A 25,324-nucleotide genomic window follows, 5' to 3' on the forward strand; every position below is an offset into this window, starting at 1 on the left:
CATTTTTACTCATGCTGATTGATTGGTTCTTCTGCCTGAACCTCCCACATATCTAACAGTGTATCACCTCCTCCAGAAAGCCTTCTGTAACACCTCCCTCTCCCACTATTTTAGGTTTTGATATTACTCTGTATCATCTCCTTATTTTGCACTTATTACGCTATGTTTTAATCATCAGAACAGCAACGTAAAGTAGGTGTTAAAAAGCACAGACTAACCAGATCGCCTGGGTCCAAATTCCGGCTCTGCCACTTATTAGGTGTGTGACCTTGAACATGTCCGTAAGCAATCTGTACCTCAATTCTCTCATCTGAGAAGGGATGATAATCCTTCCTAGTGTTTAGAGTTATCACAAGGCAGTGGCTGTCACACAGTAAATGCTAAATAAGAACTGGCTACCGCAGTTATCTGTGCGTCTGTCGGAAGGTCTCCCCACTAGATTAGGAGGAGCAACCTGAAGACAAGGCCGTTAGCTTGTTTCTGTGCAACACAGTAAGTATTCACTAAGTGCTGCTGAATGAGCAGCAAGAAAGGCAGTTCTAGAACAATGGGAAGTACTGGCCAGGCTCCCCCCCCCCCCCCCCCCGCAGATCCACCCAACTTTTCAAACTGTATTGTCTCCAATTTCTCCACTTATAACCCCATTTTTCTTGTTTAAGTCCAACCAAAACCCTGAAAAGTTCACTCTTATCTAATTAAAAGTCCATGAAATGAAACCAATAAAAAAAGTATCATAAAAACTATGTTCATTCTAAGAAGCTTAACTCCCTTTTTAAGCATTAAATCTATTTAAGCTTTAAGATTCCCCTTCATCCCAAAGAACCTACCACAGCAAAGGCCTTCGTGCTTTCATATATGTGATTCCCTTTGCTTAGAACCTTTTTGATGTCCAGTCACTCTTTTGGGAATTTTTTTCCTGATCCTAGGGTAATGCAAAATGCAGATGTCCTCTGTTCTAAAACAGCCCCTATCTACAACTATAGGATGCTGTGTCCACCACACTCTCTTGGCAGGGATTACAATTACAATTATATAATTTTGTTTTGCTGTAAGCTCGAGATCAAGGCATTGTCTTCGTCATCACTGTATCCCGACCCCTAAGGATTGCCTGGCATTTAGTTAATATTCGATCAGTCTTGATTGAATATGTTGAAGAAGGTAAATTTTATTTTGCCTATCAATTTGTGGTTGTTGTTGTTAGTAATTTCTTCAATGTTGTTGTTGTTAGTGATTTCTACAATCATGGGGCTTAAACTCATGACCTGGAGATCAAGAGTCACATGCTCCATGAACTGAACCAGCCAGGTGTCCAATTTTTTTGTATTATTTCAGTCATGGCAGCTTTTATATAGTGGTCAAAAACTTACAAAGCGGGGCGCCTGGGTGGCGCAGTCGGTTAAGCGTCCGACTTCAGCCAGGTCACAATCTCGCGGTCTGTGAGTTCGAGCCCCGCGTCGGGCTCTGGGCTGATGGCTCAGAGCCTGGAGCCTGTTTCCGATTCTGTGTCTGCCTCTCTCTCTGCCCCTCCCCTGTTCATGCTCTGTCTCTCTCTGTCCCAAAAATAAATAAACGTTGAAAAAAAAAAAATTAAAAAAAAAAAAAATTTACAAAGCAATTTCCCATACATCATACAACTGATTCTCACAACAATCCTGAGATAGGTATTGTTATTATCCTCATTTTCTGAATGTTAATGGCTGATATGCAGGTGCTCACCTTGTAAGTAGGATGTGGGACTCAAACTCTGAAGTCTTGCTTCAGGGCCCTAAGTTTCAGCTTTTATAAACCAGACAACACTCGGGGCGCCTGGGTGGCTCTGTTGGTTGAGAGACCGACTTCAGCTCTGTTCATGATCTTGCAGTTTGTGAGTTTGAGCCCCGCATCGGGCTCTGTGCTGACAGCTCAGAGCCTGGAGCCTGCTTCAGATTCTATGTCTCCCCGTCTCTCTACCCTTCCCCTGCTCACATTCTGTGTCTCTCTGTCTCTCAATAATAAATAAATGTTAAAAAAAAATTTTTTAAATAAATAAACCAGACAACACTCTTTCCATGGCAATGACTATTAACTGAAGTGCCCCTTTGGAACATGCTAAGCCTCCTAGTCACCCACTCTCACATAGCCCCACATTGTAGGCAGAACGCCCTGCCCCTTCCGCATCTCCTCTTCCATCTGCTGACTCCCACCATCCATCAGAGCAAGCCCCCCCCCCCAATACTAAAGACATACAGTGGGGATGGAGCTCTTTAGTTAGCTCTAAAAAGGATTATGTGTATCTCACATAGACAACAAATGGAAAATCTGGTTGGGGCTTTAATGCTTCAATTTCCCAATTTTATTTGGAAAACGATTTTTTAATGTGTATTTATTTATTTTGAGAGCGCAAGTGTGCACACATGAGTGGGAGTCGGGGAGGGGCAGAGAGAGCGGGAGGGAGAGAATCCCACGTTGGCTTGTGCTGTTAGCACAGAGCCTGAGGCAAGGCTCAATCTCATGAACTGTGAAATCATGACCTGAGCCAAAATCAAGAATCTGATGCTTAACCGACTGAGCCACCCAGGTGCCCCTGAAAATGATTTTACACTCAAAGTAGTGTAAAAAGACCAGTGTCCCCAACACTATCAAATAACCAATGGTGTGATTAAACTTCTATGTACTACTTTGGGGCTTTGTTTTCAGAGCATCATCAGCTACTTCACATGCATTCTTCTTGAATATGCCAGGCTAAGTCATAAATGACTCTGGGCTTTGACTAAGAGCTCCTGTAGTTACCATACAAGCCACAAACAGAAGTTAGAATCTATATTAAATATGTACCATCTCCTTCCATGCCACATCTAAAAACTGTAGTCATGAATCCCCTTCTTTGTTCTAATTCTCTTTCCTTGATGTTTGGCATGCTGCCTCTAGGTACTATTCAAGAGGAACCCCTCTCGCCATATCAGCACAGGAACATCTTGGCAGTGGTCTTCATGGCAAATTCAGCCACTCCTTCCCAACTACAAAATTATGAAACTCTCTACAAATATGAGGCTTTTGGTTTTGTTTTATTTTTTTAATGAGTTTGGCCAGTAGAAATCAACCCATCAGAAGCTGGACATCAACATCAGCATGAAAAAAGTGTGAGAACTAGCTTACCACAGTACAGTAAGTACTTCGTAAGGACAAACCTAAAATAGCAGCCCTGTTATATTTAAACGCTCACGTCTGTTACTTGATCATAGAATTTTAAACCAGTCCAAAGCGAAACATTCCCTTTTTCTCCACCTAGCCAATTCTCACCAACCTGAGTAGTGAACAGAGAACATAAGGCCATGAATCATCACAGGCCATCCTTCGGCAGGGTTCTGAAGCACACACAACAGCACAGTTATGATCAAATGTTGCCTTCTCTTGTTTTAAACAAGGAATTGACTGTTAACAGTGATTATCTCTGGGGAGTGGGAATCAAAACGATTTTTGTTTTTGTATTTTATGTACTTTAGTATTGGCTGAATTTTTACAAACAGCATGGATTTTATAATAAGTATTTCTATTTTGAGAAAAAAATAGGCACGAATCACTTTTAATTTGGTTCATATGAAAGTACATAAGAATAACAATGCCAATATTTCAGGGCAAAATACATTAGCACAAGAAAAAACAACAGGAGAAAACATCCTATACAGACCAAAGAGCCCTCTCAAACAGATGTTTTTCAAACATACCTCAGTTGTTTTAGAAAACAGATTACAGCTTAAAAATAAAAATCTATGGACACTTTTCTACATTTGTATCCCACAGGGTTTCCTCCCCCTTGGCCTAGAAGGTTAATAGGAAAGGCTTAGCACTTTCCTGGCTGGAGGAGGAGAGGCCTGAAAGCAGGCACTTCTTTTCTCTTGCACATTAGGATATGAAATGCTGCTGCAAGGAACACAGAGACACTCTGAAAAAGCTCCATGAACTTATCATCCCCAGAGCCTGGCAAAAGAAGAGAATAAGGAAACAGTACAAAAATCTAGCCGTTAATATGAAATCAAAACACAAGGTCAAGAGCAAGTGGCTGAGACTGTGTTCATGCCCTGCTGAGGTCCTGGTTAAATATGGTTTCTTTTTCTCTGACAGTGAGGCACCAGGGCTCCCCCACTACTTCCCCAAAATAGGCCATCACATTGGAGTGGGAAGAAAAGAAAGGCCTCAGAAAAGGCTACTCAACTTGAGTTATTCTATACTGTGATAACTTGGTCATAATGGAGAAATCTCCTAAAATGAATATAAGATGTTAAGTAAAGGCTCTACATGAGACTGTCTTTATTAATCTTTGAAAATAGTTTCACATCCACTATGCTTCAGTTTTCTGAGATGAGGAAGCCCCTATCTAGCTCCCAAAGCCATTCAGTTATTACTGAGACTTTATCAGATATCCAGCAAGTTAATCAAAAGTAAAAGTTTTGAGGTTGGAATGGCCAGCTATCATTCAACCTTCATGTTTTTGTATCCCAATTCTCCCATCATATCCACTTGCACTGATAAAATTTCATAGAATCTAATTTCTTCGTTTCTAAGAAGGTGGTGATTGCTTTGAAGTTAACATGAGACCTGCATCCTTCACCAATTCTGCTCCAAAGTGACTTGAACTTCAACTCGGAAACTGATTCTAAGTCGCCTCAAAAAGCCTGGAACCAGTCCTTGGGTTGGAGAAAATTGTTCCTGTAATAGTTTTCCTGCCTTGAGACATGCTGTATGGAAATATACTTAGGCCAATGGAGAATCTGCGCGTACCTACCACGCTGAAGCTCGATTTAGGAGTATTATTACACACATACAAATGCCCTACTGTCCCCAGAAAACATCAAGGACTTTGATCAACATCTCCCCGACGCTCCCAATTTGGAAAAGGTCATGTCAACCTTTCAGATCATACGGACACGTTGCTTAGGTAAAAAAGGGAGGCTGAGAGTGTGGCTGAGCTCAGACTCAAGCCTACATATTTTAGTGGTAACGACTCCCGATCTACACCCAACACATTTACCGAACACTAACAGAACTTCTAGCAAGCGCCCACCACTGGAATCGAAAGCACTTTCTTCCCAGGAAACACATCTTTTCCATTGAAAATTCCCAAACCCGAGACCCACTACTTTTTTACTGAACAAAAAGCGTGTGTGCCGGCAAGAGGGGGTGGAAAAGAGCGTGGCAAGAATTTGCACGGCTCTTACGCCTCCTCCCTCGGAGCGCGCCCAAGTCTGCGGCCTCCGGCTCCGGGACACTTCCCCTCCCACCCGCCGAGGAGCCGCAGCTGTAAGTTGAGAGAAGCGGGCTCTGGGCACGTCAATCAACCGGGTCCTCCCGCCTCCCGTCTACACCTCCCCTCCCCTCCCCCCCCCCCCCAAGAAAAAATAAAGGCAGAGAAAGAAAGGGAAAAGAAGGTAACTAATTTGGGAACTAGTCTCCGCCGGGGCTTCGCCTCCGACCCAGGGAGGCCGCAGGTCCCGGACGAGGCGCGCGGGCGAACGGCGGGATCGAGCAGGCGGCCCGGCAGCCGCCAGTCGCCGGGTCCTCGCGGCGCGTCCTCCGCGCTCGGGATCCCCGCACGGGTCGGCACCGCTCCGGCACCGCACTCCGCCAGGCCGGCGGCCCGCGTCCTCCCGCCCGGGCCAAAGTTGCGCAAATAGCCCCACAACTGGCAGATACTCACCGGCCGCAGCAGGAACCGGGGCTGCGGAGGTTTTAGGGAGTTTAAGGCAAATCAGCCACGGGAAAGGCGGGCGGAGGCGAAGGGGCCGCGAGCTGCAGTGGCGGCGGCGCGCGGCGTTCGGGCTGGGCTGCGCGGAGAGGCTCTGGCTCTGCCAGGGACTGTGCTGCAACAAAGGACTTCCGCTGCCGCACAGCCGCGCCTGCCGCACCGCACTGAGCCGGCCCCGCTTACGCGGCGACTCCGGGTCTGCCCACCAGTTCGCTGCGGCGTCCGCCAGCCTTCCCCTCCCTCTCGCCCGCCCACCCACTCCGCCGCTGGCTGCTAGGGGCACCCGCGGTCGCCTGTTTGTTTGCAACAAGTTTCTGCGTCGGGCTCCGGGGAGGCTGGCGCAACCCGCACCGCGGGGGCCGGCGCGGCGGCGGCGGCTTTACCACCCCTCTAGCCCCTCTCCCAAGGGTAGGCTTGGGACCTCCTCCTCCTCCTGTTTGCACAGCTGGATGGGACTGGGCTCCTCCCGACTCCCCAAGGGCAGGATGCTGTTTTCCCACTCCGTCCAGATGTCAGACCCCTGCCCCGGAGGGCTCAGCAGCTGGGCCTCCCCTCGCGGTTCGTCCCCGGCGTTCTGGGGGCGCCGGCACCCTCGCCCTGTCCCGTGCGCCGCCAGTCGGTCCGGGGTCACCCATTCCCCGCGCTCCCCCCACTCCGCCTGCCATGGGCCTGTCCGCCTCTGGCCTTGAGTCACTTCCCCCGCCATGCCCCACCCCGCCCAGCCCGCCTCCCCCCGCACCCCCCCTCAGGCTCCAGCGGCTCGGCCTCCTTGGCCCCGCGCCCCCACCCCTCTTCCCGCGAACACGCGGGCGCATCCTTCCCCACCCCCACCCCCGAACTGAGGTAGTGCTGTGCTTCTGCACACCCTGGGGAAAGTCCCCGGGTCACGCGGTTGTGTGTGGGGAGCCTGTGACGCTCAAGCTCATCTCCACGCTTCCGCCTACAGAGTCACGACTGAGGACCGTGGCGGAGGTGCCCAGAGCGCGGGCCGACCCCCGCCTAGCCTCTTGAGTAGGCAGGCGGGCGGGCGGGCGCGCACGTACGCACGCACTCTTCTGCCCCCGCTCTCCTCGTTCCCCGGCTACCAGGCGCGCGGTCACGTGGGCCCATCGCGGGGCGGCCGGCGCGGGAAGCCGCGCGAGAGCGGACCGTGGGGTGCGTGAGCCGGCGCCGCCGCGTGACGTGCGCGGCGCGGGAGCCGCCCCTCCCGCACGGTGGAGCCGGCTGGCCGCCGCGGCGGCGTCTGGGTAAGCGACGCGGCCCGGCCCCTGTGGGCTGCTCCGGGCTCAGTCCCTCCCGCCGCGAGCCGCCCGGGGCGGCGGCCTGCAGCTGCGCCGGTCGTGGGACAGATGCAAGTAGCTGGGGAGAGGGGTGTTCTGGTCCGTTTGACATGTCAATCAGGGCACAGGAGGAAAATGGCAACCGCGAGGGAGCGCTGGGCCGAGGATGCCCAGAACCACCTTTCGCTGCCCGCAGAAGGCGGCTGTCGGGGCCTGACCCCGCGTGGGAACCCCCGCCAGCAGGCCTGCGGCGTTCCCCGGGCGGCCGCGCGGACCCTTCTCGCAAGTGGGCGGGTCTCGTGGTGCAAACTGCGAGACGCTTCGGCCACTGTCCTCTCCCTCCCCCACCCCTGTTTGTGATTACCCCGTTTCTAGGGCAGGAAGTTCCTCCCCCCTTCATAATTCATTTCTTCCTTTTTTCGGATTATATTGATTTCATTCTGAGTAAATCCAGTTTTTCTTTTAAAAGTTTGCCCCATCATTCACTGCTTACCTAGCACTTGTTATTTGGAAAAATCAAGCTGCTTAGGCAGCACCTAGAGCTGTACTTGGAACTTGATAGTAGCTAATGTGTTTCCTAAAGTAACGCCCGGTTCCCCCGGGGAATTATATTTGGTATTCGTTCTCTTGAGACTCGGGTCTTTTGGCAAAACTGTTGATTCTCACAGGATTTTGTCAAGCGTGTAAGGTGTACGTTGGAATGACATTTTAAAGCTGCAAGAGGCCTTAGAGGAAATCCAGTTCATCCCTCTCATTTTACAATCAAAGACACCCGGCCTAAAGAACGTGTAGCTTGGTCAAAGCCCTACATCTTTTGAGTAACTGGACCGTAGGGCTCTAGGCCTTGATTATTGGGCTCTCCACCACGCCAGGAGCACAGTGCTGGTTTAACCCACTCACTGTAGAGACTGTCTGCCAGAGGTGATATACTTGCCTTGATTCAGATTATTGAGAAACCAGGCTTGGCCATGGTGTGATGGCTCTGTTATTTTAAGGAATGGGGTTGGCATTATGTCTAGGTGAAATAGACTCCCTATGATGTACTTTGGGGCTCAAAGCCTGTCTCCAAAATTCAGCAGTATTATCTGCAAGAATAACCAATGTTTGCAGCATTGGTTGCTTCCTTAGGTTAAGGCATCAAAGATCTGTTTAGCAAGCAGTCTGGATGTGTTTTGGTTAAGGGTAAACTATCCATGGTCAGAAAACAGTCCCTTAATAGGGCGTAGAGTACTGGGATAGCACGTGTAATAGATTCATTTTGGTTTTGTTTGTTTGTTTGTTTGGAATAGATTAGTTCTGATAGCTGGGAGGTTATGGGAAACCGTGGAAGGTCACAAGGATGGTTAGCGACAAAGCAGGGAGGGGCGTCACATGACGTGCTATACCTTTTTGCCCAGCCCTTCCCTGAATGTCTTGTTTGGAAGCAGTGGAAATGGATTCTCCTCAGGTTGTTCGCTGTTTACTGAGCACCAGCAGTGGCTAGCCACTTTCATAGATAAATTTTGAGTACTTAATAAAAAAGGAGGTAGTAGTGTTTCTATGTAACAAGCGAGAAAACAGAGGATTTACCTGTCTTCTGTGATACTGTCATTTACAGCAGAATTCAAGGCCAGATCACTTATCTCACAAGTCCAGTCAGTGCTCTTGTGCATTGTATCTTGCTACGACTTCAAGCCAGGAAAAGGATGAGAGAATCGCCTGTGGCTGATTTATTGGCGCCTGTGGTTGCCCAGAGAGGCTGAGCAGGACTTTCAGCTGCCCTCTTTGCCTTAGAAAATGGAGCTGTGTGCTTCCACCCTATCTCCTGAGGGGAATGGGCAGGAGCCAGGCTGTCTAGCTGGGGAGGAGGGGCCCAAGAGTCTTGGCCGTAAAATATCCTGGCAAAGGCAGTGCTGGGAAGTGTTGCATAATGCCCTCCCCACCACTGAACCAAAGTGATTTATTTACTATGGCCCATAGGTGGTGCTTGACCATCTTGTTACAGAAAAACTTGTCTTTTTTTTTGTCATAATAGGGCCAGAACAGAGTTGGGGTTTTAGATTATTGCAGGGTTTTTTTTTTCCCCTCGTCTTAAAAAAGCAGTGCAGGTGCTCTTATCTTGATAAATTATAAAGTACTTGTACACCACTTCCTGTGCTCGTTTTTGCTTATTTATTCCAAATTGCATGCGAACGTCAGTCTTTTGAGAGAAGAATGCTAAGAAAAGTACTATTCCAGTTGATAGTTATCAGCGCAGGTTATGGAATCAGACCTAGCTCTTGATCCCCACTTTATACTTGTGGGTACTAAGTCTACGTTTTTCCTCATCTGTAAAACGGAAATAAAAATAACGCATAGTCAAGGTGAGGACTAAAAGGGAGAATGTACATAGAGCACTTAGCACAAGGCCTTGCATATAGTATTTACTCATTATAATAGTAGCTACTTTAACTAGAACAGTATTATTTTTTCTAGGATACTAAAGATATTGCTACTTGAACTTGTTTAGGGTGAGTGGAGTAAGAGGAAAGTATTTGAAACAAACATCAGTTTTAGGATTAGTAATTTATTCACACATCTGCTTTCCCTTTGCCAGTAGGAATTTTTTTTTAATCTTTAAAAAAAATTTTTTTTTCATGTTTACTTGTTGTGGGGGAGGGTAAAAGAGAGTGGCACACAGAATTCGAAGCAGGCTCCAGGCTCCCAGCTGTCAGCAAAGAGCCCCATGCGTGGCTTGAACTCACGAACCTGAACCCGTGAGATCATGACCTGGGCTGAAGTTGGACGCTTGACCAACTGAGCCACCCACACACCCCTTTTTAAATCTTAATTGAAGAAAAAAATGTTTATAGTATTGTTAGTTATTTTTGGAATTTTTCTAATTCATTTCTTCCCTGTACTTATCAGTCATATAATGACTTTTGGTTCCTTGTGAAAAACTCTAGGCACTTTAAGCAAAATTAACCCATGTGGATAACATGTTTGTGGAACGTTCTGTAGCAAAGGAAGTACTGGTTCACCTATATTCAGAAGTAATAATTATTCTTGTTTATACTGTATTCTAGATCTGTACTAGCATTGTCGTTTTCCAGCTTTCTGCTGTCCTTTGAGTAGCTTTTTTTTTTTTTCTTTCAGAAATGCAGTCATTATTTTTTTAGTGGACTAAGAAGACCGTTTATTTTCCTTCACAGGGTTCTGATTTTTTTAAGGTCCACTAGCTGTTTGCATTCACCAGTATTAGCATTCATGTTTGCCTGGTGCTGCGGCTTTATCAGGCATCCCACATGTTGGTTAGATGGGGGTTAGAGATGTAGTAGGCTGGCTCGGTCTGGCAACAGGCAGGAGGCCCCAAACTAACGTTTCCCTGTTCCGTTAAAAGTTTCTAGAGCATAACTGCTCTTCCTGTGTCTTCTACCACGTCTGCTTCTTACCCTCTTTTCTAATATTTTTAGTGATTTTCATAAGCAGATCCTAGAATTACTGTACGTTTTATCTCAGTATTTTCAGATTTGTGATTTCCGTATCATTTTCAGATATTATGAAAATAGGCATAATGGTGTCTGAGAGGACATACCTCTTTTTCCTAAATACTTCTTTAGAAGAAGTCTGGAAATGATGTGTTCCTCCTCTGCCCCCAGTGCCCATTCTACTAGTTTGGGAGCACTTTTGTTTCTTAGGATCTGGCTAATTTTTTTTGTTTAACATTAGAAGTACAATAGTTGATTTTTCATTTCACGTAATTGGTATAATTCCCACATTTTGAGAACTTCTTGTAAAATTGCTTCTTTTTCTCTGAAATTATAGAGTGAAATATTCTCTTCGGGTTGCTTGGTTCCCTTCTAATACAGTGGTTCTTAACTGAGGCATCATATTAGAACTACCTGAAGAGCTTTTTAAAAAAGGATCTGAGCCTCACAGCAATTCTCTTTGGGTTAGCGTGAAGTAGAATGCAGGCATCAGTACAGCCCCTGCATTTTAAGTTTTACAGTACAGTCAGTGATAAGAGCTGTTCCATGATAAAATGATCTCTGCAAACATTCCTTCTCTAGATTATAAACTGTTACACCTCCACAGTCATGTGAAAGTACCATTAAAAAATTAAAACCATTGTATAAAGTCTGTTATCACTTGGCACTTTGAATGTATCTACTTTTATCTTTGTATTTATAGCCATGAGTAAGTATCTCAAAAAAGCTGTACACATTCCTCTGCCAACTTTTCTCTTTGTCTATTAATTATAATTAATAATAAAGTCACAATGGTAGGAACCACAGAGAAAATATCTAAGACTGTTTATTTTCTACGGCAACAGATGTCTTATACCTATGTCTCTTTTTTATTAAAGATTCATACAGCCTGAGAGAATGAAAAGCTGTGTATTCAAGGATATCGTCTATCGTCTGGCTACCATAGATCTGAGAGTCCAGTCTAATACAATAAATAGTTTTTAAATAAATGAGAATAAATAATATAAAATAAGTAAAAACTGAAAGATGTTAAATGTCAACTTTTTATTAAACAAAAATAGATACTGGTATAAAGCTGTTCTAGTTTACTTAGTGTGAGCTAATCCAGAGTTACTGCAATTGAGTTAGTAAATAAGATTTTGTAGTTTTTCTTAAATATCAATACTAATTTTATTATTACAGTATAAATACCACTTTGATAATAGATAAAGCATCTTAAGATGAAGTACTCTTTCATTTTGACTGTGGTATTTGTCAATTTAATAAAATGTATAAAATTATTTTTCTGCAACCTCTCTCACATCTTAAAATTGCCACCCCAGATTCGTTTTTTCTTAACTTTTTTTTTCCCTCCCAGATTGAGGGAGGGAGAGAGAGAATCTTAAGCAGTCTCCATGCCCGGCACAGAGCCCTGTGCAGGGCTTGAGCGAAGTCAAGAGTTGGACACAACCAACTGAGCCACCCAGCTGCCCCTCCACCGGAAATTCTTAAATGTAACTTCTAAGATCTTTCTGCATGCATAGAAAGCTTTGGCTGTTCCACATAGTAGAGAAAATAGAATTGATGGTCAAAGAAATAATGAGCAAAGGCTATATGAAAAGCTTAGCTAATAATTTGCAAAGTAGGTTGCATTAGTAAATGTTTTTAATAACTCTGTGGTGGATTGGCTATACTGACATGAGATAAAATCTAGTTGTGTTGCCTTGAAACATCAAAGGTCTATTATTATGCAAACAAGTTTGAATGAGCCTATTATGTATGTAAGTTGTGGTTTGTTTTTTTTTTTTAACAGATCTGAGTTTTTTTCATTGTATACACTTGGAAAAATTTCCCCCTTATTCAATTCAATATATTTGTAAAATCTGCATCAGTATGTATGTTAAAAGTTTTACATGGGGGTTGTAAAGAAAGGGCATGAGTTTAAAGTCAGACTTGAAGGGTGCCTGTGTGGCTCAGTTGGTTGAGCATCTGACTTCAGCTCAGGGCATAATCCCCCAGTTCATGGGTTTGAGCCCTATATTGGGCTCTGCTGACCGCTCATGGCTGGAGCCTGCTTCAGATTCTGTGTCTTCCTCTTTCTCTGCCCCTCCCCCGCTCGGGCTTTGTCTCTCTTGCTCTCAAAAATAAATAATAAACATTTAAAAAAAAAAGGAATTGTCCTTGAGTAATTAACTTTAACAAAAAAATAAAAATAAAGTCAGACCTGAAGTACTGTCAGTTAATGGCTAATTGCCTGACGTCGGGTACCTTTCCTGCCTTCCCTAAGCCTGTGCTTCCTCAACCATAAAATGGAACCAATATAGTACCTGCTCTACTACCTCATAGGATCAAAAAAAGATAGCATAGGGCAGAGATTCTCAAATTATGGTGCAAGGACCCCCAGAGGTTCCGGAAACCTTTTCAGGATCTACAAGGATCTTGCTTTTGCAAGGCTGAAATATCTTACTATGCTTGAATCAAAACAACATGTGGCAGGGGCACCTGGGTGGCTCAGTTGGTTAAGCAACCGACTCGATTTCTTCTCAGGTCATGATCTGACAGTTTAGGAGATTGAGCCCTGAGTAGGGCTCTGACCTCAGAGCACACGGCCTGCTTGGGATTCTCTCTCTCAAAATAAATAAACTTTTTTTTTTTAACGTTTATTTATTTTTGAAAGACACAGGGCGCAAGTAGGGGAGGGTCAGAGAGAGAGAGAGAAACACGGAATCTGAAGCAGGCTCCAGCCTCTGAGCTGTCAGCACAGAGCCCAACACAGGGCTCGAACTCAACAAATCCTGAGATTATGACCTGAGCCAAAGTCGGACAATCAACCACTGAGCCACACAGGCGTCCCAATAAATAAACATTTTTTTTTAATGTGGCAACAGATTATGTGAACAGAGAAGCAGTGAACCCAGCTGTATTTTTTAGAGCCAGGCATCAGAAGATTGTTAACTATAAAACAATGTTACCCTTCCACTTAAAAAATATATGTAGTTATTTTTTTTAGAAAAAGTATATTTTATGTTAATATATAATGGGCTTACTGTTATTTTAAATGAATTAAAATTTTTAAAATGTCTCCCTTTGGGGGCACCTGTGTGGCTCAATCAGTTGAGCATCTGACTCTTGATGTTGGCTTAGGTCATGATCCCAGGGTCATAGGATTGAGCCCCACGTTGGACTCTGCACTGAGCATGGAGCCTGCTTGGGATTCTCTCTCTCTCTCTCTCTCTCTCTCTCTCTCTCTCTCTCTCTCCCCTCCCTCCCTCCTTCCCCTCTCTCCCCCTCCCCCCTCTGCCCCTCCCTCGCTCACATGCTAGTACATTATGTCTCTCAAAAAAAAAAGTCTCACTTTTAATTTTTTATATGGCAAATATTGATAAATATAATCCACATAAACAACAGCCTTTTGCAGTCCTTAATAGTGTTTAAGAGTGTAAGTGGATCTTGAGTCCAGGACTATTTAGAACTGATGAAGGGTGATAATGGCTGAGTAGTTCCTGTTGGGACAATTCTGAAATAAAAACTACATTTGACCCTTGCACTGAGAGGGGTACCAACCCCTCTGCAGTTAAATCTGCATGTAACTTGACTCCCTACCCTCAGCTTAACTGCTAAGAGCCTATTGTTGACTGGAAGCTTTACTGATAGCATAAACAGTGAACTACCACATTTTTTATATGTATTATATACTATATTATAATAAGGTAGAGAAAAGAAAACTTATTAAAATCATAAGGAAGGGGCGCTTGGCTAGCTCAGTCAGTAGAGTGTTCGACTCTTGATCTCGGGGTTCTGAGTTGAAGCCCCATGTTGGGCCTAGAGCTTACTTAAAAAAAAAAAATCATAGGTCAGAGAAAATACATGTACAGTACTGTACTGTGTTTATGGAAGAAAATCCACATATAAGTGGACCTGTGCAGCTCAAACCAATGTTCAAGGGTCAACTGTATGAACTTGAAAAAAAGCTTTAGAAACTACCAGATGGCATTTGAAAGTGACAAAAATCAGGCAGAAACTGGAATAAGGTCTATACTTGGGAGAAGGGAACAGCAGTGGGCACATTTCCATTTCTATGGCTTTTATCCTGAGAGAAGACTCCTGTTGGTGACATGAGGAGATGGCTAAAATTAGGTTAATAACCTGTAATCTTACTTGCTTGAAGAAAAGAGGACAGAGTTCAGGGTGATCACACAGCTGGGAAGAAAAGGAAAATTCCAGAAAGGATGCTGGGAGGACCCCAAATACTGTGTATTACTCAGCTTGAATCTCTTGCCAATCCCTAAACTTAGATATATGTGGAGCAACCCCCATTCGGCACACGTGCTGAAAAAACTGAACCAGAGGGCAGGCAGAATTTGGAGTTTAAGTCCAACCAAGTTAATTATAACAACAAAGCAAAAACATCAATGTGTTTTGGAAGAATATTACAGAATCTAGAGTCTTTACTGCAGTAATCGCAATGTCTAGGATATTGTCCAAAATGAAACAAAACTATCACCCTAATTAATGAAGATTGATTTCAAGATGACCCAGAGGTTGGATTTGGCAGAGAAGATTTAATGTTTATTTTTGAGAGAGAGACACAGAGCACAAGCAGGGGAGGGGAGGGGCAGAGAGAGGGAGACACAGAATCCGAAGCAGGCTCCAGGCTCTGAACCAATAGCACAGAGGCTCTGAACCAATAGCACAGAGCCTGACGCGGGGCTCGAACTCACAAACTGTGAGATCATGACCTGAGCCAAACACTTAACTGACCGAGCCACCCAGGCACCCCTGGTAGAGAAGATTTAAAGTAGCTATTATAACTATGCTCAAGAACATAAAGCGGTAATGGGCAAAGAAATAGGAAATCTCAGCAGAGAACCAGACACTAAAAAGGAATGAGATGAAAATTTTAGACCTGGAAATATATCTGAAATTAAAAATTCACTGAATGAGTTTAACAGAAATGACAAGAGTCCATGAATTTGAAGACAGGTTAATAGAAAGTATCACACCTAAAAGAGAAAAAGAGATTGTTTTATGTGAAAGTTCTGTATGAACTTCATCACTATATGTTAGCATCAGGGATTATTACTCTAGGTTTCTTTCAAGGCCTAAATTCAGCTCTTCCCTTTGCATATGGACTAACTTCATAGTATGTAAATCAAAGCCATCTACAGACTACTCTCACATTCTCCCCTCACCTCATCATCTCCTTGCCACCATCAGAAAGAAATCCCTCTCTTCTCTGTGGCTGACTACTACACTTAAGACTTCTGCTTGTGTTCCTTCTGGCTTCTAGAGACTCCACCCCTCTTCAGGCTGGAAGTCTTCTCCAAGCTGAAGCTGCCTATTCTCGGTGCCCTATCCTATCTGTACCTACCCTGTATGACGTGTGCTTTCTAACATCCTCTTGCAGTGAGATATTTTGCTCTTGCTGCTTTCCCATTGTCAAAGGTCACCAGAAACCTCTTGGTCCCCACACTTGGGGCATTTGTAATAGGCCTCATCCTCACGTTTGTCTGCAGCATTTTCCACCATGGAAAATGGAGGCTGTTGGGCTCCCCAGCCAAGGCTCTTGCCTTTCCTTCACCATTCCCTTATATAAGAAAATATATTTTCTTATTTCTCCTTTTCTTCTTCTTGTGTCTTTTCTGTGTTGTTCAAGGATTCATTCTTAGCTTTTTTTCCCTCTTATTTCACTCAGTAGTCCCATCCACTCCTGGTGGCTTCGGTTGTGTAATTACTGAGGCCCTTCTCTCTCTATCTAGCCCTGATCTCCAGAGCCCCAGTCCTCATGTTGTCTCATTGATCACCAAGCGTTTCTACTCAGATGTCCTAACGTGAACACCTTGAACTATGTCCAAAATGAAACTTCTCTTTTATTAAGACAGCTTCTATGCCTCTTCCCCAGCATTCTGGGACCCTGCCTTTGTATTGACACCTGACAGTTATTCTGCAAATACGACCTGAAGGGATGAACGAATTCTTCCAGTGACCCAAGCTGGAATTCTGAGACTCACCTTTGACTTGATATTCTCTGTGGCTTATCACTTCCAATCTGCTGCCAGGTCATGTCAGTTCTGCGTCTGGTGCGTCTTTTTTTATTCCTTCATTCCCACTGCCATTACTTGGATATTACAGCAGACTCCTTGCTGGTCTTTATTTCTCCATACCTTTCTCTTGCTAATCTTTTTTATGTATTGTTACTAGAGCAGTTTGACTAACAGGCCTGATGATGATGATGATACTTGGTATTATGGGCCCCACTACTTTTAAGTGCTTATATGCATTACCGTATTAAATCTATATAACAACCTGTGAGATAGATAGATACTGTAATTATCCATCCATAGTTTACAAGTAAAACCAAAGACCAGAAAGTTAAGTGTCTTCTCAAGATCATACAGCTAAATGACAGATTGAAATTTTAATCCAAGCTGTCTAATTCCAGGGTCTGAGCTTTAACTACTATGTGTTCTCCCTCCAGCAAAAACGTCTTAACAGTTCATCTCAAACACAACTGGAGTACCTTTCAGTTTTACAATTGGTACCCTGTGTGAGCTAACCACATCTCGTTAGTCACTTACTTTTGTTTTTTCTATGCCCGACTGAATTCTTCAGTTACCTGTATATTCACACTCTTCCCTGTAATTCTATTCATCCTATTTTTTTCTGCCTGGAATGCTATGTTCATCCTCTGCCTGTCCATCTAAATAATGGCTTATTTTCCATTGAGTCACCTGCTGTTGATCCCTGCCCCCCCCCATAACATGTTCTCTGAACTGCTCTTATGACATTTATCACTTTTACTTTATATCATAATTATGATGTTTTATGTTTTGTCTCCCCTATTAGCCTGCAGTCTTGTTGATTGCAGTATCTGTGTAATTTTTTTTCTATCCCTAGGCCTTGTGTAATGCGTGCTTTCAAATAATTTTTTCTTTATTAAGTTTCTCTTCAAAAAAAATGTGTTCAGTAAGTGAAGAATTTAACTGTTACTCATAGACGATTAACCACAACATTTTTGTGTATGTGGCTTTTTAGTGTGCCCTTTCTCATTTCCATGTGGTTCAATAGCTCATTATACTACTGCACTATATATAGACAGATAGATATAGATCTGGTGAAAATGTTTATGATCTGAGGTTTTGTTTTGCTTTAAACAATTTGTAAGGCTAGTTTAAGCTACTTCACTTTGAGCCATTCATTGAATCTAAGACACATGTTTTTCACATGGTGAAATCTTCAGTATACCCAGTTTTATTTTGGTGTTTAAATCTCTCTCTAAATTGGTGGAGTTTAGGAATCTGGGTAATGTAGCAAATACAATAAGTAGTGACTTTTAGTCAAATGGCCTTTTGGAACAATACTTACAATTTGGATTTTTATTGAGGCTCGGGTCTCTGTAGGTTCTGTTATTTTCCTTATCTCATTACTGCTTACAGGCTTTTAAAATGAGATGGCAAGGAGTAAGAGTTTCGTTTTCATTTATTTTTTAATTGGGGGAGGCTTAGGAGAAACTTATATGTGAGTAAGTAGAATTTTAAAAAGCAATTTATGAATGTAGAACTAAAAGCAGCAAATTGCAGGATTCCTAAAGTACGCTATTATTTACATACACTTTTAAAACATGCAAAATAGTACTCTCCCTTCTTAAGGGATATGTACAGATGCAGCAAGAACATAATGCTGTTACAAGACAGTCATAAACACCAAAGTCAGGATGAAGACGGCCTTCAGAGGCAAGGTAGGAGGCAGTGCAAATGAGGGAGTGATGGCAGGGGGTCTCTGCCATGTTTGTAACGTTTACCTTATGTGCTCAGGGGTGGGTGGCTGCGTGTTTGTCCCATTGCTCTCTGTGCCTATTTGTCCATCTGAAATACTTCATAATTTTTTCTTTTAAAGTTTATTTTGAGAGAGAGAGAGAGAGAGAGGGAGAGAGAATCCTGAGCAGGCTCCACACTGTCAGTGCAGAGCCCGATGCGGGGCTCAAACTTACAAACCGTGAGGTCATGACCTGAGCCGAAACCAAGAGTCAGAAGCTTAACTGACTGAGCCACCCAGGCGCCCCCCAAGGCTTCCCTGTGTGTCTTGATGTATAACCTGACCATTCCCTAAGCATCTCCAGTTTGTGGGTCATGTTCCCTCTGAAAGGTGGAAAGGGAGGACATTTGGGCTCGGGAGCCCAGTACCTGGGTTTGAATCCCCCACTCTCCCACTTACTAGCAATATGACTTGTGTCCGTTTATTTTGCAATGATTCAGTTTCTTCATCTGTAAGGTGCATTGCTTACTCCCTTTCTTGTAGAGTTGTATTGAGAATTAAATGAGTAGAAAGTTCCTAAGGGAAAGGAAACACCGTTAAGTGTTAGCTGGTTCTATTATATAATTGATCACTCAGCTGTCTGCTGCCCAAGCTGCGGCCAATCTCCAGACAGCTAGCCCCACACTTTCAACGCTGACCTCTTTGACTTTGGTCTCTGGCTAGTGAGGAAACTTCATTCTCTTTTGCAGAAATTGCTCTTTTAGAGAAGGTTTTCCCAGCTTGCCAGTGATGACCTTCGTACCCGGCTGCCTTCTCCTTAAAACACTGGTGGCCGTCTACACGGTTGGGGAGGAGGTGGTGAAGCGGGGCCTCCCACCTACGTGTAACGACAGCACTCAGTACCCTTGCTGCTCACACTGCTCTCCCTTGCTGGCAGAATTCTTCTGCGTGTTCTTTCTCATGTGTGATTTTTCCCAGGACCAGTGGTCCCATTCTGTATTGTTTCTTCAGGAGCCTCCATACTTGTATGTATGTCTGAATCCAGTTAATATCAGGGTATAGGCTCTTTCCCATAGGGTTCCAGGCCCCATGTAAATCAGGGGATGTGGCTTAGTATCTATTTTAAGGGCTCCTGAATGTACTGTGACTGACACATTTCCCAAACATTGTATGATAGTCAGGAGGCCAGTGTCCCCTGACCACATAGAGGATTCCTAAGGAGCAGTAACACCTCTAGCCCAGCCAGGACACTGTTAAGTTATTAACAGTTATGGTTAACATTTGAATAGCAATTTCCATCACGAGGTGGTTGTCACATAACCTCACTCGTTTAGCTCTGAGGAATGGGTCAGAATCTCAATTCCATTTTCCAGTGAGGAAACAGGACGGACTGGTAACGTTGAGGTCAGACAGATTAAAAAAGGACAGCCTTCCTTTTGCTTCTGTGTCACTCATACCAAGCCACCTTCTTACCAAATGAAAAAAGACCATATTTTACCGTTTTCGAAGAATTGGTATTTTCATAAGGAGGGGATTTCATGTTAGCTAGGTTTGGGGTGAAATTAACAGTATTAAAAACTATTGAATAATCTCGTTTAAATTTAGGTGTTCTTGTACTCTAGATGTGTGTGAACTGTAGCTAATTTTGTAAAAAAAAAAACAAACAAAAATTGTGCTTTTTCTCAGAGCCACAATGGACACAGGTAGCCATAGCCTTGTCCTCCTGCAGCAGCTGAACATGCAGCGAGAATTTGGTTTTCTGTGTGATTGCACAGTTGCTATTGGAGACGTTTACTTCAAAGCCCACAGAGCAGTGCTTGCTGCTTTTTCTAACTATTTCAAGATGATATTTATTCACCAAACAAGGTAAGGATGTGCTTTTGTAAATCACAAGAATTTTAAATATTGTGATATAGCTAAACCTTATTGTAACATCATTTGGGGGCTTCTTTGTCATGGGGTCACCTTAAGAAATAAAAAAAAGTTATGTATTTTTTTTCTACACATCCAGTAATTCATCTCTGTGTGTAAGATCCATGGTGGAAGGTAAAAATGAAAACAGTAATAGCTAAAAGTTAATGGAGGCTTATCCCATACCCAAGCACTAAGTATTTACCTAATGTACATTCTACTGTTATTCACACTATTTTATTTTAGTTTATTCATTTATTTATTCTTGAGAGAGAGAGAAACAGAACACAGTGTGGGGGAGGGGGTGGGGATTGCGAGCAGAGAGCAAGGGAGACAGAATCCCAAGCAGATTCCAGACCATTAGCACAGATCCCAATGCGGGACTCAAACTCATGAACTGTGAGATCATGACCTGAGCCGAAATCAAGAGGCAGATGCTTAATCGACCGAGCCAGCCAGGTGCCTCTTATCCACACTATTTTAGAGAAAAGGAGACTGAGGTTGAAGTAAATAATTGGTCCATCCAGGATTATAGCCCCCCAATAAGTTACACTCAAATGCAGATACGTGTTTTTAAAGATCTGTGTTCTAACCCACTAAGTTTTTGATACCTGTTCTGTAGCACTTTCATAGCAAGGCCTTAATGTCATAGTTCTACCCATCTTATATTCCATACTATAGTTCAAAAGTCATTTGTTTCAAATACTATTTTCAAAAAGTGCTTTGATGTTTTGAATTTAGGTTATCCCAACATGATAGGTATGTAGGAAGAGGGCAGGAAAGTGGTATTCAGACTCTGAGCTCTTAAAGAATAGCTTTAATCCATTCTCGATTGAAAGGGATAGAATTCTCTATGTTTTTTTAAAGGACCGTGCATGAAATACTAGGAGTGTAGCCTCAATTACACATTTTTATTTACCCATTCATTCATTCAAGTATTTATCAGGTACTTAATGTCAGCACTGTGCTAGACCCCAGTAACAGGCTAATTATGCTCCCTGCCCTCAAGGGGTTAATAGTCTCATAGATAGTGCACGTAAAGAAAATAATCGCCGTGTAATTGATCTGTCTGTGCCTCAGTTTCCTTCTATGTAAGACACTGGCATTGTATGTGTACTCACCCCATGGTGTTGAGATTTAAATGGATTAATATTAAAATGCTTGGAACGGAGCTTTGCACTGTCAGCTACTGCTATCAATAATTAACGTGATACGTCTATAATAGAAGTGTTGTAGAAGGTAGAGTGGAGTGTCAGCAGCTCTATTTTGAGGAGGTTGGAATAGGCTTTATTGAGGCCCTGTATCTTGAAGGATCAGGAGGAGTTTTCCGGATGTTGTAGAGGAATGCAGGAAGGTGCGTTGCAGGCAGAGGGAAAAGTGCACGGAAACATAGGCAGATATGAACCAGGCTAGTACATTGAGGAAACGGAGTACGTCAGAATGACTGGAATGCATGGCACAAGGAGGGAGGAGGTTGGAGGGGAGGACATGTCATAGTTAGGGTCACTGTCGAAACTGGATCAGAAACAGTACCTTCACATCAGTCTCCTCTAAGAGCTGGGAGTTGGTTCAGCTCCCAAAGCGCCTGTTGTGTGCCAGGCACCATGCACGCTGAACTAAATCCAAGAGATGCAAAGGTGTCAGGCCTGCTGTCTGGTATCTCTGTTGAGCAACTAAAAATCCTCAGTTAACAGAGCTCTGTACCGATATAAAAAAAGCCCTGCCACAGACCCTGGAAGTGGGTGGGTGAGAGCTAAGAGTGAAACCCAGGAGGCAATCCCGAGATACGGGCACTAAAGAAATGGATTGTCGCTATACTTACTGACACCCAGTGCATTGTGAAGCATTCACAAAGTTTTGCTTCAGGGAAGGTAAGTCCGTTAACTGATTCTGTTGTTCCTTGACATCCAGCACTTCCCTCAGGTTCTGTTTATCCTCATCTTGCAGGGTGTTTCCCAATTTCTTGTTCACTCATTATTTCCACCTATTATCTGAATTCTAGATTCATATCTAAAAATTGGGCTTGGGGTTATTTTGAAGTTTTTCAAAGTTATGCCTGTATTCATTTGTGATGTAAAGACTAGATGTGTTAATATAGTTAGGAAGCCAAAATAAGATTAGTGCTATTTATTTATTTATTTATTTATTTATGAGAGAGAGAGAGAGAGAGAGAGAGACAGAGTGCGAGCAGGGGAGGGCAGAGAGAGAGTGAGACACAGGAACTAAGCAGCCTCCAGGCTGTGAGCTGTCAGCATGGAGCCTGATGCAGGGCTCGAACCCACGAGCCACGACATCATGACCTGAGCCGAAGTCGGATGCTCAACCGACTGAGCCCCCCAGGTGCCCCTGGGATTAGTGTAATTGAAATTCTAAATATTGCCAATTTCAATAGATCCTTTTAAAATTTTTAATATTTTTTATTTTGGTAAAATATATATAACATAAAGTTTGCCATTTGAACCATTTTCAGCATATAATTACTGGCATTAAGTACATTCGCAGCGTTGTGCAACCATCACCGCTGTCATTTCCAAAACTTTTCATCACCCAAAACAGCAACTCTGTGCCCATTAAGCAATAGCTCCCCATCTCTCCCGGCCCAAACTGCTGGTAACCTCTAATCTACTTTCCGTCTCCATGAATTTGCCTGCTCTAGATATTTTTTATAAGTGGCATCCTACAAAATGTGTCCTTCTGTGTCTGGCTTAGTTCACCTACCAGACGTTTTCCAGGTTCATCCATGTTGTAGCAGGTGTCAGAGCTTCATTCCTGTCTCTGGCTGAGTAATAGTCTGCTGTACGGACGGGCCACATTTTGTTTATCCAGGCACCTGTCGCTGGACACTCGCATTGCTTCCACCTTTTGGCTAGTGTGAATAATGCTGCAGTGAAGACTGGCGTGCAGGTGTCCTTTGGGTCCCCATTCTCAGTTCTTTTGATTATATATTCAAAAGACTGCTAAGTTCCTTAACAGCAAGGGACCTGTTTTATTCATCACGTTTCTACTCCCTGGCAGCTTGTATAGGGCATATCACTTAGGAGTCACTAAATGTTGAACTCATCAGAACATCTGTGTGTGTTTCTTAACTTTAGGCGGTAGGTTGAAGACATGAAGACTTGTTGCTGGGCCACAGAGCTGGTGTATAGTGAAAGTTTAATTTTCTGTTGATATGTTTCATCAAGGCAGATTGCTAAGTTTGAACTTCTTGGGAAGAAATCACGTTACCCTTAGACTGTATGCTGCTACCCAAAAGGCCAGCTGGTCATTTCATTTTGTGCGGTTCTGTTTTTTGTTTTTAACAGTGAATGCATAAAAATACAACCAACTGATATCCAACCTGACATATTCAGCTATTTGCTGCACATTATGTATACGGGGAAAGGGCCAAAACAGATTGTGGATCATAGTCGTCTGGAGGAAGGGATTCGATTTCTTCACGCCGACTACCTTTCTCACATTGCGACTGAAATGAATCAGGTGTTCTCACCAGAGACTGTGCAGTCCTCCAATCTGTATGGCATTCAGATCTCAACAACCCAAAAAACAGCTGTCAAACCGGGGCTGGAGGTCAAAGAAGCTCCTTCCAGTAACAGTGGCAACAGGGCTGCTGCGCAGGGCGACCACCCCCAGCTGCAGCTCTCTCTCGCTATTGGGCTGGATGATGGCACTGCCGATCAGCAGAGGGCCCGTCCTGCTGCCCAGGCCTTGGAGGAACACCAGAAGCCCCCAGTGTCCATCAAGCAGGAGAGATGTGACCCAGAGTCTGTGATCTCCCAGAGCCATCCCTCACCCTCGGCGGAGGTGACAGGCCCCACTTTCACCGAAAGCGGTATCAAAATACACTTATGCCATTACTGTGGGGAACGTTTTGATTCCCGTAGTAACCTAAGACAACATCTCCATACCCACGTGTCCGGATCCCTCCCGTTTGGTGTCCCTGCTTCCATTCTGGAAAGCAACGACCTTGGTGAAGTGCATCCACTTAATGAAAACAGTGAGGCTCTTGAATGCCGCAGGGTCAGCTCCTTCATTGTCAAGGAGAATGAGCAGCAGCCTGACCACTCAAACCAGGGTACCACCGAGCCTCTGCAGATCAGCCAAGTGTCTCTGATCTCCAAAGACTCAGAGCCAGTAGAATTAAACTGTAATTTTTCTTTTTCAAGGAAAAGAAAAATCAGCTGTTCCATCTGTGGTCATAAATTTCTCCGAAAAAGCCAACTGCTGGAACACATGTATATACACAAAGGTAAATCTTCCAGATACAACCGATGCCAAAGGTTCAGTAATGCGGTAGCCCAGAGATTTCAGCCGTACTGTGACAGCTGGTCTGATGTTCCCCTGAGAAGTTCTTGCTTGTCGCAAGAACAGTTAGATTCATCCTGTGCCTTAGAGTCAGAGCTCACACAAGAAAGTGTGGACACTATCCTTGTGGAGTAGCAGTTTCTCCTCCATAATTTTTATACCAATTCTGAAAAAAAATCCACATGCATTTTTTTATTCATAAACTCTCTTCCTCCTCAACGTCTGTTCACTTTTTTCTTTGCCATTTATCCATAGTTTTAAGGTGGTATACATTAGGTCTTATTGTAAGGTATGTTATACACATGGCTATTAAAATGTAACCTTCAAGTAGAGCGTGAACCGTTCATAAATCGCAATTACGAAATCAGAAATCAGTGTAAGAATTACGGAACTTTAGAGTAAATATTTATAGAATTTCTAAGTAGAATCAGTAAAACCAAATTGAAAATGAGGTAAATGAAATTTTTTTTTCAACTTTTTTTTTTTTATTTATTTTTGGGACAGAGAGAGACAGAGCATGAATTGGGGAGGGGCAGAGAGAGAGGGAGACACAGAATCGGAAACAGGCTCCAGGCTCCGAGCCATCTGCCCAGAGCCTGACGCGGGGCTCGAACTCACGGACCGCGAGATCGTGACCTGGCTGAAGTCGGACGCTTAACCGACTGCGCCACCCAGGCGCCCCATGAAATTTTTTAAAGAATACTCTAGACTATCAGTTTTGGCTAATTTTTCACATGAGTAAGCCACTGTAAAGACAATTTAAAAATATTTTCTGGGGCGCTGGGGGGGCTCAGTTGGTTGAGTATCCAACTTCGGCTCAGGTCATGATCTTGCCATTCTGAGTCCGAGCCCCACGTTGGGCTCTGTGCTAACAGCTTAGAGCCTGGAGCCTGCTTCAGATTCTTTGTCTCCCTCTCTCTGCTCCTCCC

The 25,324-nt window shown here is 43.8% G+C and overlaps 2 protein-coding genes across 4 annotated transcripts in view; one reads left to right on the top strand and one right to left on the bottom strand.

The window, feature by feature from the left end:
- ZBTB1 (zinc finger and BTB domain containing 1) overlaps nucleotides 1-6,389 on the bottom strand; it is a 29,542-nt gene extending 23,153 nt beyond the window's left edge. The window contains exon 1 of one of the 2 annotated variants that reach the window (XM_047079528.1): nucleotides 5,675-6,389. The gene's annotated coding sequence lies outside the window, so the exon portion shown is untranslated. The remainder of the gene's footprint in view (nucleotides 1-5,674) is intronic. The other variant, XM_047079526.1, reaches the window with a different exon arrangement.
- A 284-nt stretch (nucleotides 6,390-6,673) lies between these two features.
- On the top strand, nucleotides 6,674-24,922 carry ZBTB25 (zinc finger and BTB domain containing 25). 2 transcript variants are annotated; one of them, XM_047079531.1, is made up of 3 exons: nucleotides 6,674-6,969; nucleotides 19,869-20,048; nucleotides 23,396-24,922. In XM_047079531.1, exons 2-3 carry the CDS (start codon nucleotides 19,876-19,878, stop codon nucleotides 24,528-24,530), a joined length of 1,308 nt encoding a protein of 435 aa, XP_046935487.1. In that variant the 5' UTR covers nucleotides 6,674-6,969; nucleotides 19,869-19,875; the 3' UTR covers nucleotides 24,531-24,922. The 2 variants fall into 2 exon arrangements, with proteins under 2 accessions (XP_046935487.1, XP_046935486.1); XM_047079530.1 differs by lacking the exon at nucleotides 6,674-6,969 and having other exon boundaries at nucleotides 18,432-20,048.
- The last annotated feature ends 402 nt before the right edge of the window (nucleotides 24,923-25,324 follow it).

The sequence above is a fragment of the Lynx rufus genome, unplaced genomic scaffold (genome assembly GCF_022079265.1).
Source record: "Lynx rufus isolate CCGP_SWC_20201006 ecotype Redwood Valley unplaced genomic scaffold, mLynRuf1.p SCAF_17, whole genome shotgun sequence".
Lineage (NCBI taxonomy): Eukaryota > Metazoa > Chordata > Mammalia > Carnivora > Felidae > Lynx > Lynx rufus.